A 12,591-nucleotide genomic window follows, 5' to 3' on the forward strand; every position below is an offset into this window, starting at 1 on the left:
CCTGTGAAATTGCATCTACCATTGACCTGTTGTGGCAGTATGCGTACTGTAATTGGTCGAGGTTCTTGTTGAGGTAGTAGTTGATGTGCACCATAACCAACCTCTCAAAGCACTTCATCACCACAGACATTAGTGCCACTGGTCGATAGTCATTGAGGCACGTCACCTTACTCTTGTTGGGCACTGGTATTATTGATGCCCTCTTAAAGCAGGTGGGAACCTCAGACCTCAGAAGTGAGAGGTTGAAAATGTCTGCAAAAACTCCCGCCAGTTGGTCTGCACAGGTCTTGAGAACTCGACCGGGTATATCAGGTCCAGGCGCTTTCCGAGGGTTCACCCCCCTGAAGGATCTTCAGAGGTCGGCCTCTGTGACTATGACTGTAACACCGTCAGGGTGAATAGGGGCTCAGGAAGGCACATAGAAACATAGACATAGAAACATAGAAAATAGGTGCAGGAGTAGGCCATTTGGCCCTTCGAGCCTGATCCGCCATTCAATATGATCATGGCTGATCATCCAACTCAGTATCCTGTACCTGCCTTCTCTCCATACCCCCTGATCCCTTTAGCCACAAGGGCCACATCTAACTCCCTCTTAAATATAGCCAATGAACTGGCCTAAACTACCTTCTGTGGCAGAGAATTCCAGAGATTCACCACTCTCTGTGTGAAAAATGTTTTCCTCATCTCGGTCCTAAAAGATTTCCCCCTTATCCTTAAACTATGATCTCTTGTTCTGGACTTCCCCAACATCGGGAACAATCTTCCTGCATCTAGCCTGTCCAACCCCTTAAGAATTTTGTAAGTTTCTATAACATCCCCCTAAATCTTCTAAATTCTAGCGAGTACAAGCCGAGTCAATCCAGTCTTTCTTCATATGAAAGTCCTGACATCCCAGGAATCAGTCTGGTGAACTTTCTCTGTACTCCCTCTATGGCAAGAATGTCTTTCCTCGGATTAGGAGACCAAAACTGTACGCAATACTCCAGGTATAGTCTCACCAAAACCCTGTACAACTGCTGTAGAACCTCCCTGCTCCTATACTCAAATCCTTTTGCTATGAATGCTAACATACCATTCGGTTTCTTCACTGCCTGCTGCACCTGCATGCCTACTTTTAATGACTGGTGTACCATGACACCCAGGTCTCCTTGCATCTCCCCTTTTCCTAATCGGCCACCATTCAGATAATAGTCTACTTTCCTGTTTTTGCCACCAAAGTGGATAACCTCACATTTATCCACATTATATTGCATCTGCCATGTATTTGCCCACTCACCCAGCCTATCCAAGTCACCTTGCAGCCTCCTAGCATCCTCCTCACAGCTAACACTGCCCCCCAGCTTCGTGTCATCTGCAAACTTGGAGATGTTGCATTCAATTCCCTCGTCCAAATCATTAATACATATTGTAAATAGCTGGGGTCCCAGCACTGAGCCTTGCCCCCACTAGTCACTGCCTGCCATTGTGAAAAGGACCCATTTACTCATACTCTTTGCGTCCTGTCAGCCAGCCAGTTTTCTATCCACATCATTACTGAACCCCCAATACCGTGTGCTTTAAGTTTGTATACTAATCTCTTATGTGGGAACTGTTGAAAGCCTTCTGAAAGTCCAGATATAACACATCCACTGGTTCTCCCTTATCCACTCTACTAGTTACATCCTCGAAAAATTCTATAAGATTCGTCAGACACGATTTACCTTTCATATTCCATGCTGACTTTGTCCAATGATTTCACCACTTTCCAAATGTGCTGCTATCCCATCTTTAATAACTGATTCTAGCAGTTTCTCCACTACCGATGTTAGTCTAACTGGTCTGTAATTCCCCGTTTTCTCTCTCCCTCTCTTTTTAAAAAGTGGGGTTACATTAGCTACCCTCCAATCCTCAGGAACTACTCCAGAATCTAAAGAGTTTTGAAAAATTATCACTGATGCATCCACTATTTCTGGGGCTACTTCCTTAAGTACTCTGGGATGCAGCCTATCTGGCCCTGGGGATTTATCGGCCTTTAATCCATTCAATTTACCTAACACCACTTCCCGGCTAACCTGGATTTCACTCAGTTCCTCCATCTCATTTGACCCCCGGTCCCCTGCTATTTCCGGCAGATTATTTATGTCTTCCTTAGTGAAGACAGAACCAAAGTAGTTATTCAATTGGTCTGCCATGTCCTTGTTCCCCATGATCAATTCACCTGTTTCTGACTGCAAGGGACCTACATTTGTTTTAACTAATCTTTTGCTCTTCACATATCTATAAAAACTTTTGCAGTCAGTTTTTATGTTCCCTGCCAGTTTTCTTTCATAATCTATTTTCTCTTTCCTAATTAAGCCCTTTGTCCACCTCTGCTGGACTCTGAATTTCTCCCAGTCCTTTGGTAGGCTGCTAGTAGTAGAATCCGTGTTCTCTCTATCAAACCGTGCATAGAACGCATTGAGCTCGTCAGGGAGTGATGCTTCGCTGTTGTTTGAGCCGCCTCCTGATTTTGCCTTGTAGGAGGTGATGGCACAGTTGCCCTGCCACAGTTTCTGAACATCCGTCTCATCCTCCAAAACAACACACAAACTTTTCATAAACTAACATAATGTTGAAACCAAATCGTACATCTCATAATATCCCAACTTCTATACTCAACAGCCTGATTGATGATTTCAATGTACCAAAGGCTACTTGATCACCCCATCCATGGCACCACTTTTAGGGTACTATTTACCTGCACTCCTAAACCCCTCTGCTTCACAACACTCCCCATGGCTCTGGCATTATTAATTAAGGTCTTGGCCTGGTTTGACTTCCCAAAATGCAACACCTCACACTTATCTGTATTAAACTCCATTAACCATTCCCCAGCCCCACTACTCAGCTGATCAAGATCCTACAATAATTTTTGATAACTATCTTTGCAATGTATCATCCCACCCACTTTAGTGTCATTTGCACATTTACTAGTCATGCCTTCTATATTCTCATCCAAACCATTGGTATAAACGACAAACAGCAATGGGCCCAGCACTGATCCCTGAGCATACTACTAGTCACAGGCCTCCAGTCAACCTTCCACAACCACCCTCTGCTTCCTTCCTTGAAGCAAATTCTCTACCCAGCGAGCTCTCTCTGGATCCCATACAATCTGACCTTCCAGGGCAGCCTACCACATGGAACCTTATCAAATGTCTTCCTGAAATCCATATAGACAATGTCTACAACTTTGCCATCGTCAACCTTCTTGGTTACTTAAAAAAACAATCAAGTTTTACTTGCATTTTCGAAATGTTCTAAAGCAAACACTGAATTTTGAAACAATTTGTATTATCTGTGTCATCAAATATTGATTATAACGTAAAATCTGCATCAAAATTTCCAAAGAAATCTTTCACTGCTACACAAACATGTCTTTGTCAATTTCAATAATATATTTCTTACTAATAACCAGCATTAATCTGGGAAAATCATGCTAGAAGCGGGTATTTTGTTCCTGTTGGTTATGTTGAATAACTTCAACAAGGGATGTATCTTACCTCTTTCTTTGTGAAAGCAATCAGAGCAGTCAGTAACAACCGAGTAAATTTCATTCTGCCGAACACTGCTGTGCACTGTTGATGCTGAAATATTAAACGGAAATGACATTACATTAGAAAGCAACAACAACAGTGTTTTATGTGGTACCTTCTTTTAAAAGTATACACTAAATTATAGTAAGCATGCAGGTACAGCAAGCAGTGAAGAAAGCTAATGGTATGTTGGCCTTCAAGGCAAAAGGATTTGAGTTTAGGAGCAAGGAGGTCCTCCTGTAGTTGTGAGACCGCACCTGGAGTATTGAGTGCAATTTTGGTCTCCTAATTTGAGGAAGGACATTATTTCTATCGAGGGAGTGCAGCGTAGGTTCACCATATTAATTCCCGAGATGGCGGGGCTGACATATGAGGAAAGAATGGGTTGACTGGGCTTGTATTCACTGGAATTTATAAGGATGAGAGGATATGTTATAGAAACATATATAATTCTTAAAGGATTGGACAGGCTAGATGCAGGAAAAATGTTCCCGATGTTGGGGGTGTCCAGAGTGAGGGGGTCACAGTTTAAGAATAAGGGGTAGGCCATATAGGACTGAGATGAGGAAAAACCTCTTTACCCAGAGAATTGTGAATCCGTGGAATTATCTGCCACAGAAGGCAGTGGAGGCCAATTCACTGCAGTTAGATTTAGCTCTTAGGGCTAAAGGAATCAAGGGACATAGGGAAAAGCAGGAACAGAGTACTGATTTTAGATGATCAGCCATGATCATATTGAATGGCTCGAAGGGCCGAATGGCCTACTCCTGCACCTATTTTTCTATGTTTTCTATTAATGAACAAGTTTGCAAGCAAATAATTATTTCATAGAACATACATCTAGAAGTAAAATTTGTACAATAGATTCTATGTCGATCTTCCAGGGAGATGCTAACTGCATTTCGTTGTCTCTGTACTGTACACTGACAATGACAATTAAAGTTGAATCTGAATCTGAATGAATCTTCTTTAAATTTCACCTTGAGTGGAATGCCTTTCAATTGGTTGTAAATCAATAAATCACAATGTAGCAAAACATGATTTCATTTTAAGAATGTGAAAGAACGGGCATTAGCTTGGTGATTAAAGTACTTTGGTTGCTTCTTAAATGTTATGAAAGTATACTGCCACCTTCAGGCAGCACATTCCTAGCTCCACCCACCCTCTGTGTGAAAAAAAAAATCCTCCTCAATCTTCTTCCCTTTCATCTTAAATACCTGCCCTTGTCTTAGACAACTCTACCACAGGAAAAATATTTCTATCTACTCTATCTATCCCCAGCATAATTTTACACATCTCCATCAGGTTACCTCTCAGATTCGAAAACAAAACACTTCTTATCCACTCTTTTCTTACAAGTGAGACACTCCATCCCAGGCAACATACTGGTTAATTTCCTCTGCACCATCTCCAGTACATCACAGCCTTCCTATAATGGGGTGACCACAACTGCAAAAAATACTCTAGGTGTGGCATAGTAAAAGCTGCAACATGAAGACACAGCTCTTATATTCTTCGCCACAATGAATGAAGGCCTCTCATTTACCCTCTTCATCACCTTAAACAACTGTTTCATCATTTTTGTGGATCAATGGACTTGCACCCCAAGTCCATCTGATCATCAATGCTCCCTTTTCCCATGTATGTCTTAGCCTTGTTTGTCCTCCGAAAATGCCTCAAGTCAAGTCAACTTTGTCACATACACATACAAGATGCACAGTGAAATGAAAGTGGCAATGCCTGCGGGATTGTGCAAAAAAACAACAGAACAGAACCAGTATTTACATTAAAAAAAGACACAACAATAATTACGCCCTGATGAGATCAGAGTTTACAGTCCTAATGGCCTGTGGGAAGAAACTCCGTCTCATCCTCTGTTTTCGCAGCGTGACAGCAGAGGCGCTTGCCTGACCTTAGCAGCAGGAACAGTCCGTTGCTTGGGTGGTAGGGGTCCTTCATGATCTTGTTGGCTCTGGGTCTGCATCACCTGGTGTGTAGGTCCTACCGGGGGGTGGGGAGTGTAGTTCCCATGGAGCGTTGAGTCAAACGCACTACTCTCTGCAGAGCCTGGGCAGAGCTTTTGCCAAACCAGATCAAGATGTTTCTGGTCAGGATGCTTTCTACTGCACCAGTAGAAAGATTGAAGGATCCTCCGAGAGACTCTGAATTTCCTCAGCTGCCTGAGGTGGTAAAGGCTCTGCCTTGCCTTTCTCACCAGTGCGGCAGTGCGTGTTCTCCATGTCAGATCCTCTGTGATGTGGTCTCCCAGGTATTTAAAGCTGCTCACCCTATCCACAGTAGTCCGATTTATCCCCAGTGGCGTGTATGTCCTCGGATGTTGTGCCCTTCTAAAGTCCACAATCAGCTCCTTAGTTTTAGTGACATTCAAGAGGAGGCTGTTGTTCTGACACCAGAGTGCCAGGTCAGCCATCTCCTCCAGGTAGGCCTTCTCATCGTTATCGGAGATCAGGCCCACCACCACAGTGTCATCAGCAAACTTGATGATGGAGTTGGAGCTGAACCTGGCCACACAGTCATGTGTGTACAGGGAGTACAGTAGGGGGCTGAGGACGCAACCCTAGGGGGATCCTGTGTTCAGGGTGAGAGGGATGGAGGTACGTCTCCCCATCTTGACCACCTGGGGCCTGGAGGTGTGAAAGTCCAGGACCCAGGCACACAGGGGAATGCACACATCAGGTACTTGGCAGGATTATATTTCATTTGCCATTGCTCCACCCAACTTTGTCATACTGTAGTGTTAGACAACCTTATTCATTATCTGTGACACCACCAATTTTTATATAATCCATAAATTAACTTATCATAATTCCTGTGTTCACATCCACATCATTAACAGATATCACAAACATGTTACTTGTCACAGTCTTTCATTTGGAAAAGCAATCCTCTACAACAACTCTCTGCTTCCTGCTGTTAAGAGATCCATCATGGCATTTGATTCTTGCTTCCATTCCAAAAGACAAATACATGGCTTTTCGTCCTTCTCACTGCCTGAAAAAGCCTTAATGGGAAAGCTTTGAAACGCTTTCCACTCACTCTCGGTGCCTGAAAAAAGTTCTAATATGTTTTAAGGAAGTGCTCCAGTATTTTCGTAAGTCAGTAATGATTTTGTTCACCATCAAGTCAAGGAAAATATTTTAAAAATTCTAAGGTTATGTGATCAGAAATTACAGAACATTTTGCTGCAAAAGCGCTCAAATTCTATGCAATGCCTTTCACTTGGTTATGATCCAGAATACTACCTGGTGCACAAAAATTATATATTGAATTTATCTTGACATATGCTTACTTCAAGTTCAACCTCTGGATTGCGCTCTTCTCCTTGTCGACTCCTAGTGCTCTAACAAAAAAAAACAGAAACATTAATTATAGTGCAAAACATGAGAAACCATTTTATAAAACATCTGTATCCCCAACAAAGGTGTCCCACAATTTCTGAAATCTGCCGTTTCAGAATATTATATTCTTCACCAAATTGTCATTATATTATGTTAAATCACAAATTTTGGATGTGGTTACACAATATTCTATTCTTAGAAAGTAGTTTATGTTGATGAGCACATTCTTAGATCAAATGTTACCAGTGGTTTTACATAAATATTTAATTATAGAAGAATTCACTTTTGAGATAAACGAACACATTAGATAGACAACTTCAATATTCAAATTTCCTGTGGTAGAATAGGCTGGTTGTGAGCACTACAATAGGTGCGGTTGATGGAATCTTAACTTCCAATTTCCCCATCCTTTCTGAAATACACAGTCTTCGTTCTGACCACCCCACCTGAGACATATTCTACAGAGTGCAATAGACAATAGACAATAGGTGCAGGCAGCACCGCCATTCAATGTGATCATGGCTGATCATCCCCAATCATTATCCCGTTCCTGCCTTCTCCCATATCGCCTGACCGCTATTTTTATGAACCCTATCTAACTCTCTTGAAAGCATCCAGAGAACCTGCCTCCACCGCGCTCTGAGGCAGAGAATTCCACAGACTCACCACTCTCTGTGAGAAAAAGTGTTTCCTCATCTCCGTTCCAAATGGCTTACTCCTTATTCTTGCACTGTGGCCCCTGGTTCTGGACGCCCCCAACATCGGGAACATGTTTCCTGCCTCTAACGTGTCCAAGCCCTTAACAATCTTATATGTTTCAATGAGGTACCCTCTCATCCTTCTAAACTCCAGAGTGTACAAGCCCAGCTGCTCCATTCTCTCAGCATATGACAGCCCCGCCATCCCGGAAATTAACCTTGCACATTATTAATTTTTGATATCCTTTGCCGATTTCTAAAACATTCACCATTCTGGATATTATTACTCTGCTTGGCAAAATTATTATTCTTTACTCTGTGATACCGATCTTTAATTTATTTTGGTCATCAACTGAATCATCTAATATGTTGAGATTTTATTTCACAATAAAATATATTTATTGAAAATTACAAATTATGCTTGCTTGCTTTAGCATTAATCATATTCTTAATCTACCCAATTATGTATTATATATGAATGTTGAATTAAAATGGATGCTTAACACACTGAAATGATAAATTACCTTCACTCTTCTTTGCAAATCATCTTCCACATCTTTCAACATGCCTAGAGATAGAATTTAATAAATGCTGAAAAATATTAGTTCATCCAATATATGAACAGACCAAAAAGCTTCAGTCACAAATTATGTATCAATAGTCCTACATGGATTGATGGCACCTTAAAAGTACTTTTTCCACATATATTTTGCCTCCTCTAGTTCATTAGTAGAGGCACATAACATATATCAATTTGTTTCAATAATTAATAATACAATTAAATTAATTGCTATGGTTTTATTTTCTAAATATTATACCTAGTTAGAGTAATTTCAAAACAGTTGGATCACATTGATTTTGCTGCCATTTCCAATACATATTGTACTCTTCTCCATTATATATTTACATTCATTAATCACTGTAAAAGCTGGTATAGGTGTGTTAAAAATATTTTTCTATGTCTTCTGCTTGTTCTATATTCTCTCTATTCTGTCTCACTTTGTAAATGTCATGATTATCCTCTTTTGATTTTCAAACCATTTCCAACTAAGGGTTTATCAGTCTTTTTGGTATTGGTTTATTTGTCTCAAGTACCAAGATGCGGTGAAAAACTTTGTTTGTGTTGTCCAGTCAAATCAGTACAATCAAGCCATACACAAGTACATGAGGCAGTGCAAAAATAAAAATACTAGAGTGCAAAATATGATAATAGTGTTACAGTTAGAAAAAGTGAAGATTGTTTTTTAAAAAGTGTAAGCTGATTTTCTTCAGAACAGCAAAAAAAATAATAATAGTGGATAATAAAATAGTTAGAGTTGAGAAATCTGAATTTTTCAGTGCATTTATAGAGTATTGGATATGCACCTAATCTAGCACAACCCTAACGTTAAAGATTAAAAACTAGGAAGTGAGATTAGGCAGGACACCTTTCTTGGACATGATGGACAAAACAGTCTCCTCTCCAGTAAAGTTCAAAGATTTTCATAGGTTAACATTGTACACAATTTAAAATATATTTAAAGGATCTTTAATTTGTTTAGCTATTGCAAATTAGTTATCAATCTAATTCCTTTGACAAAACAGGCATTAAGTAGGAAATACAAAACAAGTTGTAGAAATTATGCCAACAATATTTTAAAAACTCACCTGTAACCCTTAGATCTGTGACATTATTGGCCATTTTGAAACCATAAGTCATCGACTGAAAATCCTCCTGAAAATACAAATAAAGGTATAGCTCCAAGTGATTGATTCCAGCAATATGTATGGGTCTACTTTTCACCTCCTGTGGATTACTATCTTCACTACATTCTTCTCCCATCAGAGAGGATCCCTTCATGAGGGGGAAATCGCCACTTAATTAACTGTTAGAACAATAGAATAAAACCAGTAAATATAGAAAGCACTCAGCAGCAACTGTGGAAGTAAATAGTTTAATGTTGTTTCAAGTTAATTACCTCTCGTCAGAAATGGGAAAAGTAAGAAATAAAGGATGCTTTAATTTGCGTTATAAAAAGGGGAAGAATAAAAAGGGAGACCATGAGTGAGAGAATTACATAAGTGGTGGTGTTGACTAAAAGAGGGCAGTAAAGCCATGAATAACAAGAGTTATGTTTGTGGGAGGTATGAATATGAAAATAATTGAAATTACCAATAAAAAGAGGTAAAATAAAATTGAATAATACAAAATATACATGGTATATAACTACCTGAAATGTTTCAAATTTATGATGGGCTCATAAAGTAAGTTGCAATGTGCATGATTATAAGACGAGTTACAGATCCTTCATTGATCTAGGACGCCAAAGATAGAGATTAAACTAGGAATGGATTAGAAAACTAGAGAGATAGGTAATTGGAAGCTCAAGATCACTCCACATTCAGTGTGCAGTGATCTAAATTAATCTTCTATATCTTAATGGGGTGTGGGCGGGAAGATTGTTAAATACACGAAGAAAAGTTATTCCACCGACTTCAAATTAAACAAATAAACATGATAAGATTCAACGGGCAGTAGATATTTATAGACCAATAAGGTGTTTGTCACTGAAGGTGAACTTCTGGACAACCAGTTTTCAATTCATTGTGTTTCTGCTAGCATAATGCAAAGTTGTGTTGTTATTATAAAAAAAGAAAAACTAAAGTAATAACTTTGTCCAAAGTACATTAACATGGAATATGGTATTTTGTTAGAAAATATAGTGTAAGACACTTTATTCTGCTCACAAAACAAGATAGATTCACTTTCAAGATAAAGAGGAAAAATATACCACCAATTTATATTTATGTCACTAATGCCTAATCGTAAGAAAACATGCTCAAATGTTAATTATTGAATTAGCTCTTAACATGAAAAGAGCTGTGTCCTCTTTTGTAAACTTTTGTATCTATTGTAAACTTTTGTATCTTGTTTCTACATTTCTAACAATTCACACTTTATTTTCTTCCACTGGCCTGGAAAAGGCTTTATTGATATCAAAAGTCAACGGGCGAAGGAGAAAGAGAACCGATTCACTGTCTCTCACTACTATTTGTTCAACATGTTGGGCATACTCTAAAACAGGAAAACATAATGTGCCTGCTACTGAGAGATTACTGGCTACGAGAATGTGACATTTTATTGGATGTTGCTGTTTCTTCTGTCATTGCTTTCAATTTTCCGAGTAAATTAACCATTTGCGGTGCAAAAACCATAATTTAAAACCATCTATCATTTTCTTTTGATCTCCTGTTTATCAATTCCAGATTTTATACAAATATTATTTGTTGTATTTGTCGATATCCAGTATTAAAGTGACAAAGCAAACATATTTATTTTCATCTCAAAGTTTAAACTAATTTTTACCCATGGGCAAAAATCCATTTCAACGTGTGCTCAAATTAATGGCAAATATTTCTGCTCTTACCTCTTCAAAAACAGCTGCTTTATTAACTTTTTCTCTGGCAATGTCACAGATCTTTAAAATGCCGAGAGCAAAGGCTTTCATCGCCGAATCCTCAATTAAGTCTGGATTGTGAACGTAAAGGCACGTGAAGACTGTCTGGGCCAAAGAATGTCCTTCTAACCAAGTTATCTGTTAGAAGAAACTATGAGTTAAGATTTCAATTTTAACCGATATTTACTGCTTCCAACAATAAATAAAATTTCATAAAATAGATTCTATCCTTGTAGAAAAAGTAAACATCACATGCATAAAAATCACACTCGTCTTTCAAACCAATTGACCTGTGTAATATTCAACAAGTGATTGTCAAAGGAAAAGAACACAACTTCAAAAGTCCAAAATAAATACAGATCAATAAAAAGTATTCCTACCTCTGTCCCTTGAGCCCAATTCCAACAAGCTAAACATATGCGAATAAACCAAATACTGCTTTTTGAAAAAAATACTAGCTTATTGTGTAATAATTTATTGCCAATTTGATCAGCTTGAAGAGCACAATTGAAAATGCAAAGAACTTGGGAAAATTGTTGAAGACTTAAAAGCGTCAATATTAATTGGTTTGCAGAAATAGTAAAGATTTAGTACATATTTTGAGGAGCTAGACAAAGGCAATGCACCTCGTAACTACGTGGTTAGGAGTTAAAGCTCTACAAAGCAGGAAGGGGGGGTGGGGGACCCTAATTTTACATGTGTTTACTGTGAAGACCAGAGGAATAGGACAACTGATCCAGGAGTACCACCACAGAAGGAAGACTCCAAGTCTCGACCTGAAATGTCACCCATTCCTTCTGCAGAGATGCTGCCTGTCCCACTGCGTTACTCCAGCATTTTGTGTCTATCTTCGATTTAAACCAGCATCTGCAGTTCTTTCCTAAAGATTTTGTTTACTTCCAGTGGTCTTCTCTTGAGGTCCAAACTTGGAGTCTTCCTTCCATGGTGGTATTCCTGGATAGTTGCATCCACCATTTTGGGTCCACCACTGGAAGTAAGCTGGACAGTCCATATCAAGGTATGGTGTCAAGGTACAAACCATGAGTTTTGAGATGCAATGTAACAAGCAACAAGCTAGAATATTGAATTAAAGACAAAGTCAATAAGAGTTACACGATATAATTGAATGCCTGTACTTTGAATCCTATATTAATAAAGACTGAGTTGTAATAGAGTTTATTTTGTGTATTTCTTTGTCTGCCACATTAGTTAACAACCTGCAGTGAGATGCGTCAACAACCTTACTAAATGAAATCAGAGCAGCTGGTGAGCACTGGTGTTTAACTGCATTAATATAAAAGTAGGTGATTATGATACTTAATTTGGCTGCAGGTCATACTGTCTGCAGGTATAGGTAACATTTTATTTTTATGTTAGTTATGAAAGCAGATTTGAAAATTCTTTCATTGGTGGACTGAAAGCTAAGAAGAGAACGTTAAGAACAGAGAGACGCAAGGGCAGAGGCGCTTAGTTCCTTGAAAGCAGTGAAAACAGTGTGGTGAAGAAGGTGCCTTCATCAGTCAGGGTACTGAATGCAGGA

The 12,591-nt window shown here is 39.1% G+C and overlaps 1 protein-coding gene across 2 annotated transcripts in view; it reads right to left on the reverse strand.

The window, feature by feature from the left end:
• The window catches only part of naa35 (N-alpha-acetyltransferase 35, NatC auxiliary subunit), a 55,649-nt gene that overhangs the window by 23,839 nt on the left and 19,219 nt on the right, over positions 1–12,591 (reverse strand). For both annotated transcript variants that reach the window (XM_055632940.1, XM_055632939.1), the window contains exons 6-10: positions 11,022–11,189; positions 9,262–9,328; positions 8,139–8,182; positions 6,868–6,918; positions 3,525–3,608 (exon numbers count right to left, since the gene is read on the reverse strand). In XM_055632940.1, the coding sequence (XP_055488915.1) occupies positions 3,525–3,608; positions 6,868–6,918; positions 8,139–8,182; positions 9,262–9,328; positions 11,022–11,189 (414 nt within the window). The remainder of the gene's footprint in view (positions 1–3,524; positions 3,609–6,867; positions 6,919–8,138; positions 8,183–9,261; positions 9,329–11,021; positions 11,190–12,591) is intronic.

Source organism: Leucoraja erinacea, chromosome 3 (genome assembly GCF_028641065.1).
Source record: "Leucoraja erinacea ecotype New England chromosome 3, Leri_hhj_1, whole genome shotgun sequence".
NCBI classification, from domain to species: domain Eukaryota; kingdom Metazoa; phylum Chordata; class Chondrichthyes; order Rajiformes; family Rajidae; genus Leucoraja; species Leucoraja erinaceus.